The sequence below is a fragment of the Babylonia areolata genome, chromosome 2 (genome assembly GCF_041734735.1).
Source record: "Babylonia areolata isolate BAREFJ2019XMU chromosome 2, ASM4173473v1, whole genome shotgun sequence".
Classification (NCBI taxonomy): domain Eukaryota; kingdom Metazoa; phylum Mollusca; class Gastropoda; order Neogastropoda; family Buccinidae; genus Babylonia; species Babylonia areolata.
This window is the reverse complement of record NC_134877.1, coordinates 13,154,116-13,181,016: the sequence shown is the minus strand read 5'-3', so window position 1 is coordinate 13,181,016 and position 26,901 is coordinate 13,154,116. Positions and strand designations below refer to the sequence as shown.

Sequence of the window (26,901 nt, the reverse complement as noted above, 5' to 3'; positions counted from 1 at the left end):
ATTTGAAATTTTGGCTGGACCTACCTACTAAATGACCTCCAGGTTTTCAGACAGAAGGCCACTATAGTACAGCTTTTAGATTTTAGGCATATATTTTAGGAAACACTGCTCTTTTGTTTTGTTTTTATGTGTGTAAGGTGAGAAAAAAGCTTGCAGAAGAATGAAACCGCAGCTATTCCTACAGTTCTTGATGTTGCAAACAATTTTTTGCCTTGTTTTATGGGGGCTTCACACCACACTCCCCAACTGAGGCCCCCACACCTTGGGCTGCAGTATGCTTTTGTGTCTCTCACATCCCTGTTTGTGTGCATGTGTGCATTCTTGAGATAAAAAAAAAAAACTTCATTCAACTCCTTTTACAATTAGTAAAGACTGGCACTGTCATGTCAGTGTTTTTGTGTCTGTGAAATAAGACTGGAAGTCTTGCAACTGTTGTTCGCAAGTGCGTAAAGTTTTCTTCTTTAGAATGCTTTGAGCTGTTTTTTATTTTATATTTTATTTATTTATTTTTTTAAAAACATTATCTGTTAAAGCAGCAGTTTCTGTTTGATGTTAGAAAGAAATGTCCAGAAGAAACATGAAATTTGTGAAAAGGCCAATAGTGTAAAATTGCCAAGAGTAGAAAGCCTGCGATAAGCTTTCGGGGGGGAAGGGGGGGGACCTCTTAACCATTATACCCCCAACTCACCCAATGTCGACTTTCAGTGTAACAGCCCGGTAATGCCATCTAAACATGTTTACTATGGATGCAGCCATTGTTGTTTACATAAATGAGACGAGCGAGATTGACAGCCTCATTTTCGGCACTTCCTGCCATGCATTTTGCACTTTTCAGAGTCCTGATTTGCTTGAATTTTGAGAAAGTTGTGAATTTTTAAAGTTGCAAGACGAGGTTGATGATTGCCGAGAGCTTTAGCATAATCTGAACGCTGATTCTGAAGATGACTTTGAACCGTTTTAATGATTTTTGCATGGGAATCTTGTAAAAATCAATTGAACTGAGTGACCTAGATATCGACTGACCGAGTTTTGCCGACAATGAGAGTGAAGTTGGTCACTTGAATGTGAATCGATCGCTGGACCTCCGAAAACATGACTCAAACGCTGGACCTCCAAAACTGATACTGTGAGTCAGTCAGTCTTGATTTCACTGACATTTATTGGCGTTCTGCACGATCTTCCTGAATGTGCTAGTTCAATGGAGTATGCTACTGATTTGGTAAAGTTTTGCCAAAGTTTTGAAGTTTCAAAGCTGCAAGATTTGATGACTGTTGATTGTAGTAGCGTAATCCGAACGACTATTCTGAAGATGATTTCTGTGTGAGAATTTTGTATAAGTCGATCGTACTGAGTGACCTAAACATCCACTGACTGAGTTTTACCGATATTGAGAGTGTAGTTGGTACTTGTGTGTGATTCGATCACCAGACTACTGAAATCTCAATCACCGGACCTCCGAAATCGTGAATCAATCGCCGGACCTCCGAAATCATAAATCGACCGTCGGAATCAGTACTGTCAGTCGTTGATTGCACTGATACTTATTGACATTCTGCACAATCTTCCGGATTTTGCTTGTTAAATGGATTGTATTTTTCTTTTCATTGTGGAGAAAATACATGTGAGGTAGGTAGGTTGTTTGTTTGCTGTTGTTTTTCTCCTGACCATCATAGGCAAAAACACCATCCCTCAAAATGAAAATAACATAAAAATCAGAATGTTCATTGTTGGAATTCAAGATGAGTAAGAAAAAGAATAAAAAGATGTGTTAGAAGTCACTGCATACCAGATAAACTTACTTAAAAGAAAATCATACTGTAATTAAAAGAATTTTTTTCAAAGTTGACCATCTTAACCCTCTTAACCCCGGGTCGCTTAGCAGTAATCACCCATGAAATCGCATGCGAAGGGGAATATGTCTTGAAATTTTTGATAGTGGGTAATTATGAAAATTGATTAGAAATATAATTGGCTTCTTTTGTTGTACACATTTATTTTCCCTGCATTCTACACACAATAAAGTTGCAAAAGAATTTTTGTTTCCAGGCTAAAGTTGCAAAAGAATTTTTGTTTCCAGGCTAAAGTTAGTTTCCAGGCTAAAGTTGCAAAAGAATTTTTGTTTCCAGGCTTAGATTGCTTTGTACTTACACACAGAGAAAAAAAAAGTCAAATTTAATGGTCAGTGTTGGAAAAATAATTAACTACAGTATGTTTTTTAAGAATAAGTTTCTCTGGTCTGCAATGTCTTCTGACACATCTTTTTATTCTTTTTCTTACTCAACTTAAATTGCAACAATGAACATGTCTATTTTTATGCTCTTCTCATTTTGAGGGATGATATGTTTTCCTTTGGTGGTGGGGAGAAAAACAACTGCCAACAAACAAAATCAAACAACAAACCTACCTCACATGTATTTTCTCCATAATGAAAAGAAAAAATATAATCCATTGAACTAGCAAAACGAGGAAGATCGTTCAGAACGCCAACAGATATTGGTGAAATCAATGACTGACTCGCAGTATTGACACCGATGGTCTAGCGATTGATTCACGATTTTGGAGGTCCAGCAATTGATCCACAATTTTGGAGGTGTGGAGATTGATTCACGACTTTGGAGGTCTGGCAATTGATTCACACTCTGGTATGAATTCACTTGCAGTATTGGTGCAACTTGGTCATTTGATGTCTAGGTCATTCAGTACTATCGACTTAAAAAAAAAAAAAATTCTCACACAGAAATCATGTTCAGATTATGCTACAACTCTTGACAGTCATCAAACTCATCTTGCAACTTTGAAACTTCAAAATTTTGCAAAGCTGAGCCAAATCAGTAACATAATCCACTGAACTAGTAGTCGGGAAGATTGTGCAGAATGCCAATAAATATCAGTGAAATCAAGGCTGACTTCACTGTCAGTATCTCGGAGGTCTGGCGTTTGATTCATGGTTTTGGAGGTCCAACAATCGATTCACATTCAAGTACCAACTTCACTCTCATTGTCGGCAAAACTTCGAAATCTAGGTCACTCAGTATGATTGTGTTTTAAAAAAAAATTTTTTTTGGTTTTTTTGTTGTTGTTGTTGATATGAACATGATTCTCCTGCTAAAAATCATTAATACGGTTCAGAATTGTCGTTCAAATTGCGCAAAAGCTCTCAGACGTCCAACTCGTCTTGCAACTTTAAAAATTCAAAACTCAAGCAAATTGGAATCTGAAAAGCACAAAATCCATGGTAGGAAGTGCTGGAAATGAGGCTGTGAATCTTGAGAGTCTCACTTTTCTAAACAGTGGCTGTGCCCATAGTAAGCATGTGTTCAGCTGGTGGTACCGGGTGCTTAAGGTTGTATACAGCAAGCCGCTACTGGGCGTTTTTGTGGAATAAGTGTTAGAATGGCAAAAAGTTGAAATGAAATATAGGGTGATAGATAACAGAAAGTGCATTCATTGAATTTAACAGGAAAAAGTTGCTAGAACAACTGAGGCGCACATACAGGATGTTTGTCTCTTGACCTTACACTTGGATTGAGCTCATCTTTTTGCTTCATCCAATCATTGTCTGCTCTTTCAAATCTGACCTTGCAGAATACAAGTGATTTTATTAACTCCAGTAAGAGAGAATTTTGGTGTAAGACACAAACAGTGCACAATTATCAGTCTTTCAGTTTCTGTAGATTATTACATGTTAAATGGTTAATACATGGAAAATCAAACACATACAGTAATCACAGAAGACTTTTAAAATGTATAGTTAAACATATAAATGAGGCCATTCAGCAGCATTATATATATATATATATATATATATATATATATATTGGGAACTTGTTGCATGGAGACAATTCTGAATGAAAATTGTATCAAGTAGCCAGTAAAAAGTCAAGGACCTTGATGCGGGCATCAAATCAGCGAAAAAATGGGCATATTAGATGGCTTATGTCACTGATGAGCTGTTGTGATGCCTCTGGTGATGTATCTGATAACATACAAAAATAACAAAATTTGCGGTGCTGTCTTGACTTGGATCTGTTCCGCGAATCGGACCATTTTTCATCTGTGTTGATCCAAACATGTTACTTGATTGAAATTGGTCATTTTGATCAAATCAAGAGATTATTATCACGAGGAGCATTCTTTGAGGAGGGAAAAATGTGTGTGTGCACTGTGCTTTTCATACTTACCTGATTTTGACCAGGAAAACACCAGTGCACACGCTACGTGTGGCACATACACTCACGCTTGATCACAATCTCTGTCAAGCCCCAACAGCCATCACTACATGCAACCTGCTTTTCAGTGTGTGCTAAAATTCGCCAGCCAATGCTGCTGTAATGCACTAAATGTCTACAGTATTTATATAGGTCAGGGATCAGTAGCTGAGTACCAAAGAATCCTGCTCGCACACATTCTTACCTGTCCCTCTCCATTTTTTTTTTTTTTTTTTTTTTTTTTTATAAAACACACACACACACACACTGTCACGCATACACATATAGATTTAACCATACTAAAAATAAAGTGTTCATTTTCTGCCCCCTGCCCTATCGTCTGGCACCTTTGGATTGGGGAGGGGCTTATCTGTGATGAGCGTTTGCACCAGGGGCCTGTGTATAACATGCCTTTAGCACATGAAAAAGATCTCCCAGCAACAACTCAAGATAGTGAAACAAACACACTTGCATGCACGAAAAAAGAAAAAAAAAAAAAGGTGATGCTGCATTGTAGTGATGTGCTCTCCCTTGGAAAATAGCTTGAATCTCATGCAGAAATTTTGTGACAAAAAGAAATTAGTACAATACTATACTAGGCCATGTCATGGTACGCTGTACTAAGCTATGCTGTGCTATGTTATGCTATGAAAAGGGTACTCAATTAACTGAAATGAACTTGGTGAGAATTGAGAGTTTGTGACAAGATTCAGAATTCTTAGCCATCTTGCTTTCAAACCTGGTTTCTGTTTACTGTTGAGATAGCAGTAGCTACTTTATATATGAAGTATAGTCCTGGAAAAGACAAGAAAAGGTGAAAAGTCGTGATGGATACGAAGTTTGGATATTGTTGAAATGCTGATAAGATGTCAGGATTGTCCAACTGTGCGTGAACATCCATCACAATTTTATGGTGAGCGAAGTTTACACATCATGGAAATGCGTTGATCGATTTTTAATTTGAAATAAAATTGTGTGCACTGTTGCACTTTGGAGTTGTCCAAGTCAGGAAGTTGTGATGAAGATGGGAAACTTTGACAGATGTAGCTTTTGGTTTGACAAAACTTTTCTGATGGTGAGCAAAAGATATGGTTTGGATCAATATATGCAGTTTCATGTTGTATTTATTTATTTATATAATTTTTGTTATTTAGTGCTCCTATCACCATTTTTTAAAAGATAATCTTAAGGAACTTAATATGGGCCATGAAGGCTTTCTCTCTGATGTTGGGTATGGGGGGTTCTTTTGTATGTAATAAGTTCAGTAGGAATCACATGTGAGCCTTGAAGGCTACAGTTGAAAAAAAAAATGAAAAAGAAAGAAAGAAAAACAAGATAAAAGAGAGGCAAGGCCTTCAAGACTCACTTGTGATACACTTTAAAAAAAGAAAAAAAAGAGAAAAAAATCCAAGCTTTTTATGTATTGAGTATAATTTCAAAATGTAATGTTTAAGATGAGAAAGATCAGTTTCAAGTAAATTAAGTCCCCTAGCATTAATTACAGAGTAATTTCCCTTTTTTACTGTCTGCACAAAAACGTTTGCAAAATAAATAAAACTTCTGTGCTGAGCAAAAGAAGTTCCTGTTTGAACAGAAAATGATAATAATGATGCTCTTGTTGTTGTGTCAGAATATCAGATCAAAGTGCCAATTTTAAAGAATACAAAAAGTATAAATATAACAATAAATGCAGTTTGCATATAATTAGGCTTCATTTTTTTGTGTGCCCATCCCAGAGGTACAATATTGTTTTAAACAAGATGGCTGGAAAGAACTGAATTTTTCCTATTTTTATGCCTAATTTGGTGTCAACTGACAAAGTATTTGCAGAGAAAATGTCATTGTTAAAGTTTACCACGGACACACACACACACACACACACACACACAGACAACCGAACACCAGGTTAAAACATATTCACTTTGTTTACACAAGTGAGTCAAAAAAGGCGACCGTTGGTTTCCTTCTTAGTCTTTCTTTCACTTTGATTTCTTTCTGTTCAGTAGGAATGGGACAGTTATGTGCTCAAAATAGGTTAAAGATTTTGTTGTTTTGTGCGAAGACAGTTGTGTCATGCATTTACTTTTTCTTCATAATAAAATACACTTAAAACAAATTTGCGGTAATATTTTGCAGATGGAAGGAAAGTCTGTATTTGATTTTTCACATTGCCAGGTAGAATGTTTTGTTTTGTTTTTTACAACTGCACTAATCAGATTAGCATGCAAATAAACCATTGTTGAAGTGTATTTGTTCTGATGTTTGCTGAGACTTCTTTCCTGTTCATTTGTTCCCAGTTTCAGTTTTGTTGCAGTGATTCAGGTTTACCCTTTGTTTGCAATCCCAAAGCACTGAAAGCACCTACCCACAGTGTGTTAAACTTGTTTTTGTTTTTCACCCTCAGTTAACTTGTTACACTTTATATTTTATTTGTAGTCATGGAAACTTACAGTAATTTGTAATTTGACCATGTGTTTGAAAAGTAGAGGGATGATCTGTATGCAGGAGGGATATTAGTTTCAGAGAGAGAGGAGTCTTTGCTTTCAATCGTCTTTACATGCATTTCATTATTACAGTGTCGACAGCCACAGTGATTTGAAACTTTAAATATGATTTGTTCGTATTCTGTCCCAGAAAATTTTCTCATTGGAGGTAAAATCTGAAATAAAATCAATTTATAAATTCATGTCACAGAAAATTGAATTTCTCTTTTTGAATAACTAACTTTGTTTAAAGTTCATTGCAAAACTAGATATTTCAGTCATAATAGATGACATAGTGGTGAGAAACGGGGGAAATGTTATATTTTCATGTACCTTGGAGCAGTAGTAAAATACCAGGGATCAGAGCCAGAAGTATTGTCTTGACTGCACAAACGGCACTGACAAAACTGAAGACCATTTGAGCAAAAAAAACACTGCATTCAATTTAAAGATCAGACTGATGCACTTCTTGATTATCTAAACATTCTTGTGTGCCTTTGAGTCATGATTTTGACACCGACTTGAAGATACAGGCTACAGAAGTGAGCTGCTTCCAAAATCCTGTCAGCATCTCCTACAGGGATCACAAGAAGAAAGAGACTGGCAAACATAAAATCATACAGCCTTACCAGATAAAAGAAACGCAGATTGAAGTGGAATGGACAGGTCTCACAGTCAGTGGGACTTGCTGTTGACAGTCGGGGATTGCAAGGCACAGTGCAAGGAAGGAGGAGGACAAACCGAAAAAGAGGTTGGGGCACATCCCAGGATGGACAAGCCTGAGACTGAGCAATGAATGCCCAGAGAGAACCAAAAGGGGAAAATGGAGAGAATTGGTTGCCGGGTCATCAGTGTTGCCCTTATGGTCATGAGACTTAAAGATAGGTGGTCATCTAAAAGCCGTCATTTGACAATTATCCATAAATTGACCTTTGAACAGAAAGTGAAGAAATGAAGCATGGAATTAAAAAGGAATTGGAGCATGTAAAATGAAATGAGCCCGAGGATAATCAACTGATTTTTGTTACTGAAAGGCAGGTAGAACCTTCTTTACAAGGACTTTGATAATATCTTCGGGGAAAAAAAAACAGGATTCTGCAGAAAACAGTTTTCAAGAAGGCAGCGGTGCATTTGCACCCCATGCAAGTGTTAATGCACACATAAAGACTCCAGTATATGTGCACTTGATGCTTTATTTGAGCATGCTAAACATCAGCAGTATTGTTTGAGAGTTGAAAAGAATGAAACGTGTCACTTATTTCCTCAGTAACTGCAACACCTTGAAGTGAGTGATCTGTTACTGTCAGAAAATTAGCAGTTGGTTATCAAGCTTTCTTTTAAAAAAAATATTTTGAGACGTATGCGCTCGCTCACTCACTGAAATGCACACACACACACACACACACACACACACACACAAAACGCACAACACACACACACACGCGCGCGCGCTATTAATGTGCATACACATGCATATGTAACATCAGGTTTTGAATTTAATCAAAAGTGTACAGTCAGCATACTAGAGTAGATCAGTTTTCCATCACAGCAATGTTTCTCCTCTGTTAGTCTACAAATATGAATGCAGAAATTTGTCTGAATCTCAGAACGCATAAATTAATATCCAGAAATTAGTTTGGGAGGCTGGGGGGACTGACAAAAAGGGTTATTGGAGGGTCTGTTGTATTAACTTATTTATTTATTTATTTATTTTTATTTTTAAAGCTTAAGTATTTATTTTATGAATAAGTTTAGCTAACTCTTCCAATGAAATGCTGTTGAAGACATAAGGAATTGCATTGGATGTGTAAACTGAGTACGTGTATAATCACTCTGTCCAGGTGTCTATGTTTGTGTGTCTCAATAATGAATATTTGTATTTTCTTAACAATCACAAGTCGTCCAGGAACCAAATTTAGAAGTTGGTATGAATAGGACAGGGTTCTTTCACTTTATGATGTTGAGGCAAGCAAGGTAAGAGGTCAACGGTCAAGATGAGTTGGTAAAAGTAAACAGTTTGATGGATCTTGTCTTCCATCCGGTTTTAATTGTATTTATCACAGGGCATGGAGAGAGAAACAATAAAAACTCGGTGTAATAGGTTGAAGCTACAACAGTATTGTATGATAGTGTGAAAAGATTTTGGGCACCAAACAAGTGGGTTTTTGTAGTCTTCATCAAACTTTTGCACAATGATTGGTCATTGTGAAGGAAATCTGGGATCTCCTTTGGGCTGGAACATTGAAAGCTGTTGTGTGTAACCCAGTTGATGAAAGCTGTTGTGTGTAACCCAGTTGACCAAAAAAATCACTTCAAGGCAGAGTAAAGAGAGAGTGGTCAAACCATTTAGAAATTATCTTGTGATATTTATATACCTCAAAGAGTCTGCTCACACAGGAGTTAGGGGAGGTGCTTCACATATTTGGATATTAAATTTCACTCTTGCGAGTGCTGTCTGTGAGAAAACCTGGGCTATAAGTTCTGGAGTACCCATGGCAAAGCCACATTTTTAAGATATTTCAGCAGCACTCCTTGCCATTCACCCCATTCCTCTATCATTAGAATAAAAACACTCCCATCCCCCCACAGTTCTGATTAAGATATAAAAAAAAAATAAATAAATAAATAAAAAGTTGGAAAAAAATGTCTAGGAAGGAAATAAGAATATGATACCATGTAAAACCACTTCATCCTTTAAAGTGGGAAATTATAATGCAGTACATTTTATATCTATTTCATCCTTCAAAAGGGAACATTTTGCATCTAGCCATATACATAAAGAATCAATATCAAAACCTGTGCAAAAGTCGTCATGCTTAAAATGTTTTGAAGTATGTACAGATAGATGTTTACAGTATGAAAAATATATACACATACAAATGCAAAATGCTTGGTACATATTTGCTGTTTGGCAGCAGCACTTGCCCAGCATAAACAAATGAAACAATTGGAAATAAAATACTTCGAAGGCACCAGTCAGTTCATTTCAGTTCAGGTATGTGAGTAAATTACCTTCTCCCCTCCCCACCTTTTCATCCTTGCCTTGCTCTCCAAGGTTATTGGATCTCTACAGTACTTAGTGTTGAACATACTCTCTTTATCTGATATAGAGCAGAGAAGTGACTTGCCACAAAAAGATTTTGGTTGTTAAGCCAATGCTCTAAACCTGCCAAATACATCAGTGACTCAGACTTGTTCCTCATAAATTGTCTTCTGTTGTAGAATGTCACCAGTTTGTCATTTATTGCATGATAATGTCAGCAGCTTCTTTGTCATCATTTGTTGTACAGTGCTGCACCTTTCTGTGCATATATAGTCTTCCCAGTTGCCCTTTCTGCGGTAATGTGGTTTTGATGACAGTAGTTGTATGTTTGAACAGTCACAGGTGTTCACTGGTTGGATTTTTGGTTCATGTGTGTAAATAGTGAGTCTGTACAATGACTGTGTTTTAGTTATGTGTGTGTAGGGGGTGGGGGGTGGCGGCAGTTTTGGTAGTATGTATGTATGTCAGTAGCAAACTTCAGTGAATTTTCTGTGGAGATTCTTTCACAGATATTTCAAACACAAGATTTAACGGGAATCCTCCACACATACCAGTTAGGGGTGCATATCTTATTTCCAGATAGTGAAAATTATTTTTGCTTTGGTGCTTGAAGCTTGGTCTCCAACTGAGGATAGGTGCTATATAAGTATCCATATCAATGAATCAATCTGAAATTGTTTTTCGGGGGGGGGGGGGATTTTTTTTTTTAATATATATATATATATAAATAAACTTCGGGGGGGGGGGGGGGGGGGGGGGGGGGATTTTATATATATATATAAATAAACTGTTGCTGGATCAGCAGAAATAGCATGCGAATCTTTTTTTTTTAATTTTTAATTTTTTTTTTTATTATGATTATTTTAACATCAAACTACAATTACATGGGAAGAGTGGGGCTGGGGGGGGGAGGGGGGGGGGATATGAGAGGAAGGTGTTAGTGGCTTTAATGTGATGCCTGTTGAGTTGGAAAAGAAACGTATTGAACATTTTATTGTTTAATGATACTGATATACAGCTATCCAAGTTTCAAACTTTACCAGTGTGCACAACTCCTGGCTTGAGCTAATAACTGGAACACTTGTGTAACACAAAAACCAATTTTTATATACAAGTTTTGAATTAATAATGATGATAATAATGGATACTTGTAGAGCGCTTTCCTCCCTGAAAGGGAGCTCAGAGTGCTGTACAATAAACATAAAACACACACAATCACACCCACACACAGACACACACACACGCAGTGCAGTTAGATGTGTAAATTTACATGTTGATCCAAATATTTTTTTGCTCATTTGTCAGAAAATGTGCTTGAATGTCAATGCACATCTGTACAGTCTTGACCACATTGGATCAGTATTATACTGTAACAGCTTGTTCAGTTACACGTGTGGAACCTTTTACAGACACTTCTCTCAGATGTTGAGTACAAATATGGATTGGATTGGGATTGATAGTGTAAATACTGGTAAATCTCACCACCCTTGATCCCCTCCAGTCTGGTCTCTCCTGTCATGGTTTCCTCCTTGTATTGAAATCATGGGAATCACTTTTGAGTCATGAAGGTTTTGCCTTGTTTGGCTTTTGTGTGGAAGATGAAATGTGAAATGATATTTTTTGGCTCAGATTTTACCAGCAACAATTTCAGCAGACTGGTTATCTCTGATCACTTATCACATGAAACTTTACGATTGTATGCATTTCCCACTCCAAACATTGGATCTGCTGTTTATGATTTTGTGAAAAGAACAGGACTTGTCTGGAGTGGTAATTGATAATGCACCCTGATTCGGAACACATGAGTTTACTCGTGACATGATTGACTGTTGCTGAGCAGACCAAATTAATGTGCACATGACAAGATAATAGCAAAATAAGGCTGTAGACTACTGCTTACTGATCCATAGTAGAGGTATGGGTTTAATGCGTGTAGTAACCTTTATTTGGGCACATGCTCAGTGGCTTCAGGGTGCTGTGTTTGAGCATTGTAGTTATTTAAAAAAACAAAACAAAAAAAAACAAACAACCAACAACCAACCAACCAAAAATAAAAACCCGACGTTTTTATGTATTGTGTTCTTTCTCCAATTTATTCGCAAATGGAAACAGTGCAAGTCTGTAATGACCCAGTGTTACAGAAGTTTGTGTGTGAGAGTGGTAAACTTATTTCATTTTTGCGGTAAACACTTTATTGATGCCAAATTTGTAATGAAAATAAAAAATATATATATAAAGACCTTTGCAGTGCAGTTGTCATGAGTGTACTTTGGAACAGTGATTTACTGTTGGATTTTTGACTCGCTTGTATAAACAAAATTAGTTTTGCAGAAAATTTAACAGTGCTACCAACTTCTTCTGTACCGTGCGTTCTGGCACCCATGTTGATTGGCTGAACAGCTTTTCACTTCACAAAAAAACAAACGACAACAACAAAAAATCTAGTCAAAACTTGCTTACCTATTGATTGGAACATGCATGAAGGCAGTTGCCATTTGCAAGGGTGTAAGTGTATTCAAATGGGTGGCTGGACTGTTGATAATGCAGTTACGCCTAAACTGCGGTTATCTTTCTGCAGTCAGAAGGGAAAGGCTAAAGCATTGTGAAAAAGAAATGAGGGAGGCGAGGCCTTTAAAATTAACTTCTGACACGAGAAAAAAAAAAAAGATCAAAATGTGTTTTGTACTAAATATTAAGTAGGTTTTTTTGGGGGGGTGGGTGGGGAGGTTAATGCTAGCAGGATTGAACCAAGCATGTTGAGTTCAGAAGCAAGTAGACTTTCAGTGCTATGGCGCATCTGATGTCACTTTGCCAAATTAAATATTTAAAGCTTTTTTTTTCTTCTTTTTTTTGTGCAATATTTTTGTATTTGAGGTAACAATACCATTGAAATCATGTTGGTTTGATTAATAAATTATAAAAAAAAAAAAAAAAATCTTGGATTCTTTTGAATTCAGAGGTAAAGAGACATTGCTGTCGCTTCAGGCTCACATCAACATGTAGTTATTTTCTCCAGATGTGCACAAACCAGTCTACAACAGGCTGGCTGAAACTGAAAGGAAATGATTTATTCAATTTTTCTTTTATGTTTATTTCAGTTTAATCCTTATTCACTTAAGAACATTCATAAGCACTTAGAACGTTGATGGTGCAGTTGTGTCATTGTATGTGTTCTATCCACTGTATCTGTTCTATCCAGAATTTGTATTTCTTTTAATTGTGAACAACAACAACAACAAATGTCATGCCACATTCTAACCAAAAATAGGTTCTGGGAATATACGTTTAAAAAGAAAAGTTTGGAGTCTCAAGGAAATGCTGTTAATGATCCAGAAATAGGGCTTAATCCAGGAGAATCACAAACTATTATTGGTATGACTGTGATTTTTTCCCCTACTATGTTTAATCCGAGTTTGGCATTGGCAAAGTATTTACAGAGAAAATAAAGTTAAAAGTTTCAAACGGACACACAGATGACCAAACATCAGATTATAACATAGTCGCTCTGTTGACACGAGAATCAACAAGACACATCATAGGAAGGGCGGGGGCAGGGTCATGTTTGAAGTGGGTATAGAAAACCCCCAATATTTTAGCTTGAAATCTTCATTTTGGGGTTTCCATTTAGTATGAAACTCTCCAGATGAAAAGCTTCATGCCAAAATATTGTTAAAAGTGATGTAATACTGTGTGATAGTGTTTGTGGGTGGGGAGGGTGGGTGGGGAGGGTCACTTGGTTGTGTCCAATACTGTTGCTAATAATTTAGCACCATTTCCACCTATTAAACCCCCCCCCACCCCCCCCCCAAAAAAAAAAAACCCCTTGAATTTTGCCCCCTCTAAAGATATATATTTCTCCCCTCACAACACGCACCCCCCCAATCTTTTTTCTTTTCTTTTTTCAAAGTATGTATATTTTTTTTCCTCATTAAAAAAAAAAAAATCTAAGTTACCTTCCCATTGTGAATTATCTCATTCTTTGAACATAGAACTTTCGTTAATTATATTCTCCATTTTCCCCTCAAGTATAGATTTACATACTTTTTAGAATAATTTTGATTATAATTTTGTTAGTAGTTGGTGATTATTTTGAAAAATCACAAATAGTTCTTTAGGTGAAAGGGTTAAGCATTTTTGTCTTGCACATTGACACTCGGCAACAGTCATAGTGTCATTTTTAGTGGAAAAACAATAGCACACACACACAAATAAAAACAAGAAAAATAACCCACTTTTTTATGGAAGTTACTTCGCTGCATGCATCTGCCTGGAGCAGTAAAATTCTGCCATGTAACAGGAGGTCTGTCTGATGATATTCTGGGAAATGATTTTGGTAGCCTATTCTGGGATCAAGAAGAAGATTGGATTGGTAGAAGTCACTGTAAAAAGTCAAAAGGAGGTTGCCAAATTTCATTCCCAAAATGCTTTGTGCAAATGCCTCGTCAGTGTGTAATAGCCATGAACATCTATCTAAACAAACCTGCTCACCCTAGTCTGTAGTTTGTTACTGTTAGATGTGCTATACATGTGGATATAATGTAGAATTTTTGTGTTGAGGGCCTTTAATCTGTGTGAATAAATGTGAATACATAAAAAAAAAAAAATAGGCATAGTGTCTGAAAAAATCGGTTCAAGGGCAGTTCCCGTCACCCACCCACTAAACAAGCATGTGTTGTATGCCAGTAAGTATCAAGGCTGGCGATTTATTAATGGCCTTCAACAACAAAAAAATTACTTGGGTTGCTGGTTGAGAACTCTGGTTACAAAGAAAAATAAGATACTTATCTTCGTTTTTGTGCGTTAATAATTTGATTCTTCACAACCTCCATTTGTTGGAAGGTTGTGCCACAACAAAATTGATAATAGCTCACATGGATTGTGAATGCACAAGTATTGGCATGATTAAGAATGCACCCGTATTGAAAAGTTGTCTGTTGAGTGCATGCTTTTCCTTCGTTGAGTACAAATTCGGTGAGAAACTGAAGATCTAAAGGCCTAAGGTGTGAAGGGATTGGAAAAGAAAAGACATAAGATTTTAAATGGCAAGTGTGTGTGTGTATTCTACGAGGGGGAAAATTTTGGGTAGATGGGTCTGAGTGGGGTGGGAGAAGAACATTCTGTGCAATCATTTGTTCTTATTTCTTCTTTAGATTCCAGCATTCCCCCTGGAACAGTTCTCTTCACAAACGGAGTTCCATATACATACCAGAATGGAATGGCTATATTCCAGTCGCCAGAAGGAAGTTATCCAGTACCTCAGCCACAGGTAATAAGCACTTGCCAGCTTTTAAAATCAATAAACTTTTCTCAGGAAATAAGTTTTTTCAGCACCAAACTTAACATACATGCCAGTTACTTGGATGTGCTGGATTTTAAACTGTACTTTTGGGTCATGAACATTTCATTTTGTGTTGCCTCTGGATCCACAGATATTTGCGTCATTCTTGGTTTGTTGCTGGATTGGAGTTGGGCCATATTCATACAAAGCCTGGCCAGTTGGTGCCAGCTAGTTGCCCTCAGCCTAACACAGCGAAGTCACAAACACATCCTGTTGCTGTCAGCTAGGCACTTTCCAGACGGAAGAAACTATTTTGGGGATTCACACTGCTAGTATTGTAAAAGGGTTCCGTCCCTTGTACCATCTGTTTCGTGTGTGTGCATTCCACAAATCAAATTGCTGGCTGGTTGCCAGTGTAAACACTTATGCCAGCATACATGATGGGGAAAGCACAAAGTAACACGCACAATTCAGCTGCTGTCAGCAACTGATGGGCTTATTGTGATTTTGAATAGTGTTGGGGTTGCTGGATTGGCGTTTGGTTTTAAATTGGTATTACATTCTATTTCTTGTCCATGCAGGGTGAATTTTATTCATCTGTTTTGATGTTTTGGTTTATTTAAAAAAAAAAAAAAAAAAAAAGTGGGGGGGGGGGGGGGGAGTTGCTGCTTAAAGGTTCTTGCAGATAATTATGATTGTTTCTGTCATTTACAGCCAGCATATACTGCTACTGTGATGATGCCCCCAGCCCAGACAGTATATATGGCTCCCCAGTATTCTCCATATCAGCCTGTAAGTATAACTTTGACTGCCATGAAAGCTCTTCTCAAATAGTTTGGTTATTCACTCTCCTACCTCTGCCATGAAAATGGTACCCAGAAGGGCAGCAAAATATGTTTTGTGGAAGCTTTTACCTTGTGGGATTATATTGGTAGCTTTAGCTTTGTCAAGGTTCCCCCGACTCTCCTTGAAAACACCCTGTGTCAGTCCGGAATGTGGGGTTTCAAGTGATTTATTGAGTTGACTGGAGGAAGTTGGTAAGTCTCAATGTTGGCAAGCAAAATGGTGATGCCTTGTCTGAGTGTGAGCAGAAGTCAACGCCATGACACTGATATAACTGCTGCTCGATGTAAATTAGAATGAGTGCTTGAAGATAAAAATCAACTGCAGTCTGACAATTCTTTGGAATCTGGAAGGTCGTGCAGAACGCCAATAGATATCAGTGAAGTCATGACTAACTCACTGACAGTATCGATTTCGGTGTTCTGGTGTTTGATTCATGATTTTGGCAGTCCAGCGATCGATTCACATTCAAGTGACCAACTTCACTCTCTTTGTCGGCAAAACTTGGTCAGTCAGTATCTAGGTCACTCGGTTCAGTCGATTTTTACAAGATTCTCAAGCAAAAACCATTAAAATGGTTCAAAGTCACATTCAGAATTGTCGTTCAGATAACACTAAAGTTCTCGGCAATCATCAGACTAGTCTTTCAACTTAAAAAGTTCACAACTTTGTCAAAATTCAAGCAAATCGGACTCTGAAAAGCACAAAATGGATGGCAGGAAGTGCCTAAAAACCAGGCTGTGAATCTTGCGAAAGTCTCATTTATGTAAACAACAGTGCTCATTAAGTATATCAGTTTTGTCATAAAATTCTGAATTAGTACAAAATACATCTTTCCAAAGGGGTTTTATTACACTTTAATTCTTAGTACTGTTCGGCCATAATCCTGTAACTAGGTACCTTTTTTTGAAAAAAGAAATTGTTGAAACAACTCTACAAGAATATTAGATTAAAACTGCAAGTCAAAACAAACACCCCACAGCAAAAAAAATATCATTCTGTCTATACTAGAACCAAAGTTACAGCCAAGTGAAGTTCATAGAAATTGAGCCTTTTTATGGGTCATTTTGAGATTTAGGACAAATGTGATGGTGCACGCGAAAATCATGGATAAGGATCAAAATTCACAAAATGAGATAATAGGTTTATCTGAAAGTAGAGAGAATTCTAAACAAGACAGAGAAAACAGAATTCAATTATCTTTATTAGTTTCTGAGATACATGCATTTGAGTCTCTTGGCGGTCGCTGACCTACTGAGAAAATTGGGTTTAAAGTTTGGGAATGTTTACATAGTTACGGCTTTTTCATAAGAATTTTCAACAGCAAGTGACTGGTACCAAAATGTCAAGAAAGACTCAGAGCTTTGGAAATGCACTCTCTATCACCAAATAATTGCTGTTTTGTCAGAATATTATCCCAAAATCATGCTCACTGGGTGTAAACACTGAGAAATAAATGGGTGATGTTTCGCATTTTCACACTTCGAAAAAAAATTGTAGAAAAAAAACAACTACTAATCAGAATCACTCCAAACTGACAATGTACAGGAATGTATAACCTTTGATCTGCATGAGATGGCATGTATACATGTGTTATATCTGTGCTACCCCTGTGGTTACACACCGGTACCGGTAGTGTACCTTTATAACACCGTTATTGAAGATAGGCAGGTGATAAAAAAAAAACACAAAACATAATAACAATAGTACTCACCAAATTTATCCACACACTTCAGAAGCACAATTCAGTCAGTGAATCACATGTGAAGTTTATTCTGTGCACATTGTCCTCTTTTGGTTTTCTTTGGTCTTCCTGGAGTCCCATAGGTGAAAAGATACCCAGTAAGACAGACCTACAAAGTATAATTAAGTAATAATTAAAATTTTGCCAAATATGAAACTGATAAGAAGAAGAAATCAAGCATACACACATACAAAACACACTTACATAAAAGGCATTAGCACACACACGCATGCACACAAGCACACTTATGAAATGCATGCAAACACATGCATGTAATTAATATCATGCATGCACACAGACAATACACAGACTGACATAATCACACACACACACACACACACACACACATGAAATCATGCATGTAATTAACATGTATGCACAGATAATACACAGGCTGACACAGTCATCACACACACACACACACACACTGACAATGACTGCACAAAATTGTCACAAAACACTTGATTACACATTCTCAAGCTCTGAAATGCATTATACATTTCTTTTTCTTTACAGACTTATAGACTGTGAAATATCTCAAACATCTTCAATAAAGTGTGAAAACATGCCATGATTACTGATAATCTTTGACTGGTAGTGAAGAGCTTTCCCAACTGCAGCTTTTGCCTAGTTTGTTACTAGAAATAGCATCCATTTGTCAACATTTGTCACTTGTTTTACTACTTTTAGGTGGATGTTTCCAACTAGTCGGGTTAACATTTACAGTAACCAAACGACACATATTATTCCTTTCATGTAAGTAATTCTAGTTCACCGTAAATTCACAAAATTTTTAAAATGCGTCAAACTAAAACTTGAAGCGAAAGCTTCGTGAATGATGGTGGCAGAGCAAACTTACCAGAGTCTCGGTCTTTGTGTTAACCCCATTCTCCTCCGGCAAAGGTTGGTTTTCTTCATCGTACTGCTAAAATTGATTTCTGATGATTTTTCATCACCAAAGTATTGTCACTGCTTCAACGAGTTCTGGCGAAGTGAAATCCATCGTTTCCAACAACAGCTTGGATATCTGCGTGCGTCAGTTTCTGTGTCACCATTGTGCTTCGTGTTCACAAAACACAGTCACAGTCACCCATTTAAGGCAATTATTGTGGCTCTCACAAAACATGGAGAGCACTGAAAATCAAGATGTAGACAGTACAAGCGTGCTACTTTTGGAAATAATTGAAGTCGGCGATAAAGTTTTAGCAGTGATGAATCGAGCGTCGGCCAGTGTCTTGTCATGGATAAGTCGGTCAAATCCCGCCGCGGTTTCACAAAAAACTTCGAATTACTACGCATAAGCACAAACAAACTGATTGAGAACAGTATGGAAATAGGACTAGAGACTGTTTACAACCTGGAGGTTATGTTCTTACGCTTGGCACGCAATTTTTTCTGTTCGAAATCATGTTCGAAAGTGGGGCAAAAGAGTTCGCTGATTTCCTAAAGTTTACTCTTATGTTCCAACAAGAAAACATTAAAATAAAGTAGAATTACTTTATATATGTATATAATACTTTGGGACATAGTAGAAAAAACATTCTAGAATGTGAATATACGAAAAAGTGAAATTTGATAATTTTTTTTAGCCCTTGGTCACTTTCACAGCGTGTAGCGCGAAATGTGTGGCTGTGACTTAACCATGATTTTCTCGTGCAGTGTCACAAATCTCTGATTTTACAGGATCACTGCATGTTTACTAAGCAGCACGGAAGGTTAAAAACTAAGGAAAATAATAATTTGCATATAGTAATTATGACCCCCCCCGAAAGCTTTACAAGCTGATAGTTTTCTTGATATTGAGCTCCAAAAAATAAAACAAAAAACAACAACAACAAAAAAAAAAAAAAAAACAAAACCCGACAAACAAACCCAACTTTTCTCAAATTCTCCCTTGGCAAAATGTCAGTAGGAAAATGGGCAGTTTCATAATTTTTAAAGCTAATTTGTGAGATAGTGATCTCTATTCAGCTGAGCAAGGTCTTTAAAAATGAGATACAGGAATAATGCTATATGAAGAAAAAAATTTTACACCCCCCCACAACCCTCAGGCTCCCCCCCCCCCCCCCCTCTGTCGCCCTCCAGGCTCATCTGGGTGTTCCGTCTGTGTTGCTTGCATACCCTGGGACTGTAACATCATAGAGTATCTTCTTTTAATGTCAGATAAGCAAGTTCACTTCCCCTCCCAGCTTTGAGAAATGTATCTTTAGGTCTTCATAATCATCTAATGTCTTCTGCAAAATGCTTCATGGAATAGTTAAGTAAAATTCTAGGATTGTTTCAAGAAATTGATGGAGAAGAAGAGCAATGAAGATCAATTGATGTGTTTATAAGGTGTGTGTTTATCAAACATTTTCATGAACCAGTTACCTACTAATTTAAAGAACAAAAAAAAAAAAAAAAAAAAAAAAATTGTAGTGCTCCAGACCCGATCATCTGATGAAAACAGAATGCAGTTTGTTGAGAGAGAGAGAGAGTGGGGGGACACATGTGAGCACTGGCATGGGATGTTTTTTGTTTTTTTTTCTAAACAAGACTGACGTGGGTGATAGTGCTCAATGATAATTGTGTTGTATTATTCATATAACTGATTTGCATACACAAATGCACTTATGTAATATGTACAGCATGAAAACAGTACTACGTGTAAGACAAGGCAAGAGATCAAGTGAAACTGAAAGAGAAATAAACTTGTGAAGGGGTGGGACATGGAAGAGCAAATATATGTAGGATAAAGATTGGGATTATTATAACTATGGTGTTGTGTTTTTTGTTTTTTGTTTTTTAAACAACACATTTACACATACACAGATTTGCTTACAGTCAGTGAGACACACAAAATATTCAATATGCATGCGCTAAAGCCAAGCAGATCTGTTGGATGTGATCTGCAATAAACAATAAAAATATTTTCACACACACACACACATTCATACAACAATAGCATTTTCTCTCTCTCTCTCTCTCCCCAATTTAAAAGTCACATTTAGCAAACATATTTTTCTGGAAAATTTCCGAACAGTATTTTGCAAATAAAACAAAACCACTACCTTAAAATGTGTCTGCTGATTATTTTGTTTCAACAACCAAGAACTTACAAACTTCATTTAGTTGCATTCTGAAAATAAGAGAAACGATCATCACTCCAATTCGAACAGATACGTGGCCTAGTTTTTTTGCACTTCATAGGGTATTCCCAGTGATCAAGTACTTTTGTGCTCTCATTTATGAAAAATTTCCCTCTTAAATTTTTATCTTTGATATCATCAACAGCAAAATGGTTAAATAGGTCGATCTCAAAGGTTTCCCTTGCTATCGGGTTCTGGACCAAGATCGATTTGAAGTTAGGCGCGTCTTAGGTCATGGGTAGCTGCTGTTTTGGCGTCTGAATGATGCACAGCCACTCTTTCAACTTGGAGCTTGTCGGCACCATTAATGTCGCACAGTAGTTTCATATACCATTGGAAAGGGAATTAAAGGAGCTTTCGTTTCATACCAGGCGTTTATTCAAAATATACACCAGGCATTCATTCAAAACATTACCAGTTTTGAGAAAAATATGTTTAAAAAAAAAAAAGAAAAGAAAAAAAAGGCAAATCTTTTTTCAAGCACTACATTCACAAAATTAAAGCTTATTGTGCTAAAACAACCGCTGAGAAGCGCAGGCTAAAGCAAACACAGGTAGTGCTAAAAATAGCATTGTAGGTCAAAAGAATCCAGGCATATGAAGTGAAAGAAAGACCGACCCGCAAATCTGTTGACGTGATCTATGTCGAGGTGGTCAGCCACGGCATGCAAAAAGCCTTCTGACTAGCCATGATTTTTTTTTTATTATTTTTTTTTTTACTCGTTTACTCAACAAATACGAAACGTAGAAGAAAAGCAAGGACAGCATAGGAAAGAGGAGAAATTCAACTGAATTTCTGTATAAAACATATCTTTATTTCTTAAATGTCACTTAAGTTACAGGCTTGGGGAAAATAGGCAAAATCAACGTTTTTCAGTCTTAGCTTAAGTTTGTGGTTGTGGCTGCCGGTACCTACTGTAACATTTCAACTTCTGGAAATTCTTTTGATATTTCCCCATTTTGAATGGTTTGACAAATAATAGCATTATTTGAACCATGTGAGATGTTTAAAGATTTTATGAATGATAGAATATGCGGAATATTTATATATCCCCGTTTTGTACACTGTGCACTGCTATTGATCTTTTAACTTTGTCTCTATTTCCCCCCCCATATATATCCTATACAGAATTACCCCAGAGTGCCTGCTAGCGCCATATATGCTCTCTAAAACCTTGGAGCGCCTGCTAAGCACATGCTTACAGTGGGCGCAGCCACTTTTGTTTACATAAACTAGATTCTTGAGAGTCACTGCCTTGTTTTCACTGCATTGGGGTCCGATTTGGTTAAGATTTGCCAAAGCTTTGAATTTTCAAAGTTGCAAGATGAGTTTGATGACTGCCGAGAGCTTTGGCATAATCTGAAAGATGATTCTGAACATGATTTCGATTTTTGTGTGAGAATCTTGTAATAGCCAGTTGTACTGAGTGACCTAGATATCAACTGATCAAGATTCACCTATACTTTAGTGTGGATTGATTGCCGGACCTCCAAAATTGATTCTGTCAGTGAGTCAGTTGTTGATTTCACTGATATTTATTGCTGTTCTGTACATCTTCCTGATTGTGCTAGTTCAATGGATGATATTTCTCTCTTATGGAGAAGATATATGTTCAGTAGGTTGGTTGTTTCTTTTTGTTGTTTTCCTCCCCACCATCAAGGGAAAATAAGCATCCCTCAAAATGAAAAGAAAAAAAAAATCATGTTCATAGTTGAAATTCAAGTTGATGAAGAAAAAGATCAGATTTAAAAAAAAAAAAAAAAAAAGATCTGCAGACTAGACCAACTTGTTTTGAAAACCAAACCATACTGTGATTTATAAAAAGTAAGTTGACTGTCAAATTTGAGGGTTTAGTTTTTATTGTGTGAGTACAAAGCAATAGGAGCCTGAAACAAAAATCCATTTGCAACTTTAGTATTTGTAGAATGCAGGAATAATAACTGCAACAAAAGAAGAAAATTATTTTTTTTGTTGATTACCCATTATAGAAAATTGGCAGTTTGTTCCCCTGGCATGGGATTTAATGGGTGATAAGTGCTGGGTGTAAAAGGGTGAACACATAGTGGAATTTCTCAGAAATGGTATGCATTGCAAATTTCATTGCAGACAACTCCACCACAATGGACAACTCAACCAACCCAGTGGCGTTGGGGTCCACAGGTAAGTAGTTGAAATAGGAAAGTAAAGATTTTATGTTGGTCATTGGAAAGTAAATGCTCAGTGGTAACTGTAAAGCAAACTGGTATTTGAAGATACTTTCGTTGGTATATCTTTGCCTTGACAGTAGTATTTTGGATAAAGGGGGCACTGCTGCCTAGTGGCACACATTTTCACTACAATTGTTTTCCAAGTAAATGTGGATTTGTATCAGATTTGGACCAAAACATCAGGAGACGTCACAGTACCAGAGATTAAAATTCATTTTACTATGATATCTGATTTTTATGTAAAAATATGTTGAAGAAAAAAAAAATGTGGAAAATGCCTTAACACTGACAATTCTATATTTACCGGTTTATTTTACCTCCCTTCGAGCAGTGGACCCCAGCTGAGGCCCTACTGTTTACAGTGGTTTCAGACAAATGTCCTGACATCATTGTTGATTTACTGTGCACCAAATATTTGTTAAATAGGCAATATTTTAACCTGCTTGACTCCCTAATATTTCAAAATCGGTGAATGGAGGATAGCAAGGATCAGATGGAACTGACCAGGGGTACTGATAAAAATAAATGTGCAAAATATGACGATTGCTTGAAATACTAAGTTATGATCCAAAACCAGGCGCAAGTTGCAATCTTAAGCAAAATAAGCAGAGTTTTTTTTTTCTCTTCTTTTTCTTTCTTTCTTTCTTTTTTTTTTTTTTTAATTTATATTTAATAACCTACCCCTCCAGGTGAGGACATAAAATAAGCATTATGCACCACGCTTATCGATAGCTCATGTTTTGTATGGAAATCCCTCTGCTTGCTATTGGAGCTCACCCAGTGCAAGACTTCCTCTGCTTTTCTGGTCTCCAAAGATGCTTCAGGAGCCTGCTGAGCATTCAATGTGGAAAGTGTCCTGACATATTTCCCATATGAATTTAGTCAATTTATGGAAATGCTGTTTGTCACATGTCCTGTTTATGAATCCGTGAAATTCACAGCCAGACCTCTTCCTAGTCCTTCAAGCAACCATCACACATACAAAACACTTTTTTTTTCTTTTGTGGGGGGGGGGGGGGGGGGGGGTCAAGGAGCCCACACCTGATGGCTGATATCATCCCAGTAATTATCCAAGTTGAGCACTCAAGCTCAATATTGGTTTTTTAGCTGTGGAACTCTGATCTCCCAGATTTATCCATTTCCTCTTTCTAGGAGGTGGTGGATTTCCTGCCTCTGATGCTGTGATGGTGTTTTCAGGCATTGACTGACAAGTCTTTCAAGATATGGATAAAATTCCAAAGGTTGGGTTGTCTCACCATCATGGCATCATTGAGGGTCTTGTGTTAGGCTGTAAAAAACAAAAACGTTCGATGCCATGAGCTCATACTGCTGTGTAGGGAAACTGGGCTTCAACACTGATGTTACCATTTCAAATTCAGTTCAATTCTTAATGTCTATTCACATTCAAGTGTGATATTAGGGGGTGGGTGGGGGATCCCTTCCCTTCATGTGCACATTATCTGCACCCCCTCCCCTTCCATGGAAGATCTTAATCAGATTATGCTTGTTTGCTGATTCTCTCCAGTTATTTAACAATAGTCGTAATCTTGAAACCATGAACAACTATCTTTCCATAAATATAAAATTTCTTAGTAAAAGTTAACATTCTAGTTACCTTCCACAACATTGTTCGTGCGCTGATCCATGTCCCAATCCTTCACATTCCAAACATTGTTCGTGCACTGATCCATGTCCCAATCCTTCACATTCCAATCAGCCAGCGGGAAGTTTGCTATGGGTTCAACATAGTAGTTGGTTGACAAAGCCAAAGAAGTCGCCAAGAGCTGGGTGAGTGCCTACAGGCTCTCTTGTGTCGGGAGTCTGCACCAAGAATGTGAAGCTGGGCTGGATCAGGTCCAGAAGCAGGTATCCCAGGGCCATCACCTTTCTTACTACTACTATACACAGCACATTGTCGTTATATGGTGCAGCAAGACCAAGGTTCTCCACTTTTTGCCACACAATTTGCACGCAGTGGAAGTAACAACTGTTCATTGTTGCCTTTGGAAATTCATCTGTGCTACGGACCAAATCACCATCTTAAAATCAACCACAATTGTCGGTCACCAGCGGTGCCTCGTAAGGTGGTGCACTGATCTCTCAGAACTTGAAACACTTGGCGGTAGCTTCTTGCTCGTCTGTTCTTCATCAGGGTGTAAACCAAAGGGATTGTGAACCATGATATTTTCCAAGCACTGTGAATATCTGCTGGTAGTGTGAGAACAGCTCCTAAATGTCCCATCCATGAATATCGAGTTGCAGTATGCCAGGATCCTGATGTCGTCAGTTGGAAAAATTGCAATTCCGCTTTAGTTACCAATGAAATAGAAAAACATTTCACATTTCCAAGTTTCACTCCAGGCTCCCTGAATTTGTACATTTGCCACATTCCAAGGCAGTGGCGGCAGCTCATGCTTATGAGATCTTTCAGTCGAGGACCTAACTGTGCTGAAAGATGGCAGCTGTTCAAGGTCCTCGTAGTCTCCCCCTCCCTGAGCGAGACTGCATTGCTGTCATGAGATAGCAACAGAATACGAGGTGTGTTCAGAAAGTATCTGACCCTTGTTCATAAAAACTACTCAAATCCAGACACAACAAACTTATACTAATCTCCTACAAAGTAGTCCCCTTGGGCTGCCAAACACTTCTCCCAATGGTTCTGCCACTGTCGGGAGCAGCGCTGGAACGCCTCTTTTGGGATGGTTTGCAGCTGGTCCATCGCATTCTGCATGATGTCTTCTGTGGACTGAAATCTGGCCCCTTTCAGAGGCATTTTCAGCTGTGGGAACAGCCAGGTCATATGGAGCCATGTCAGGAGAGTAGGGAGCCTGACAAAGCACAGGTGTGTTGTGTTTGGCCAGCAAACTCTGTATCAAATGTGAAGAATGGGTTGGTGCGTTATCATGATGGAGCTGCCAATTGCCCGCTGCCCACAGGTCCCGCCATATATAAAGAGACTGGGATACAGAGTGGACCTTGTAAAACTGAGTTACTACCACTACTTGTATGAGCTGGTAAGCTAACGTAATCTATTTCCACTCCCCTATAAACCTATTTTCACGAAACTGATATTTTAGCAACTTTTACTCGATTCTTCTGATCAAACAACATAATTGTGATTTAGATTTCTAAACTTGCTCAAGATATGAACTTGTTCATTACTTAACCATGGAGACCTATGCTGTCAGCATGCTGAACTTAACTCTTCGAGTCTTTCATCTTGCTGTGGCTTGTTTAGAAACTTGAAGGGGTGGGTCAATACTTCCATGTAGTAAGCAGCATGAAGGAAAGTGTTCAAAATGGTAGACCAAAAAGTTATTTTTGGCACACTTCTCCCTCTGTTCAGTTGCTGATTGATAGCAAATCACTTATCACAGGCAAATAATTCAAACTGTATTAAAAAGATATGTGCTTAAGCTGTCTAAGTCATAATCATTTAAGTAATGAAAAATTTAGGGGAGGGGGGAATTAGGTAGCAGTGCCCCTTTAGGTTTGTACAGAATGTTAAGTTGGGATTTCATTTGTGTGTGTGTGTGTGTGTGTGTGTAAACAAAGGCAAGTGGAATTGATTGGGACTGTAGTAAACTGACTAGATTCATTAACACCATCATTGGTACCATTAAAACGTGTATGCAAACACGACATGGGCTCTTCTTACAAGTCGAAAGATGTCATTACTGATATCTGACACACGCAGCATTGAATGACAGTTCTTCCCATTCCCATACTATCTTGTCTATTTTGAAGAAAAAAGGAAAAAAGTTCATGGAATTCCAAAGTAATAGACCATGGGAAGATGATTAGGATGGTGCAGTTGTAAGTGTTAGGTATGAATTGAAGAGTCTGGTGAGTGTAGTTTAATCAGAAGTATTCAGTAAATTTGCTTGTTTCATAAGTTGCCTCAATTAGTAGTTTGTTTAATATCTGTGCATACATATCAGATGTACACTTTGCATATAGTTTTTGC

The 26,901-nt window shown here is 37.5% G+C and overlaps 1 protein-coding gene across 2 annotated transcripts in view; it reads left to right on the top strand.

Moving 5' to 3' along the window:
• Window positions 1–26,901, top strand: part of LOC143297934 (protein boule-like) — a 118,422-nt gene that overhangs the window by 72,075 nt on the left and 19,446 nt on the right. For both annotated transcript variants that reach the window (XM_076610543.1, XM_076610551.1), the window contains exons 8-10: window positions 14,885–15,000; window positions 15,727–15,804; window positions 22,834–22,887. In XM_076610543.1, coding sequence (XP_076466658.1) covers window positions 14,885–15,000; window positions 15,727–15,804; window positions 22,834–22,887 — 248 coding nt within the window. The remainder of the gene's footprint in view (window positions 1–14,884; window positions 15,001–15,726; window positions 15,805–22,833; window positions 22,888–26,901) is intronic.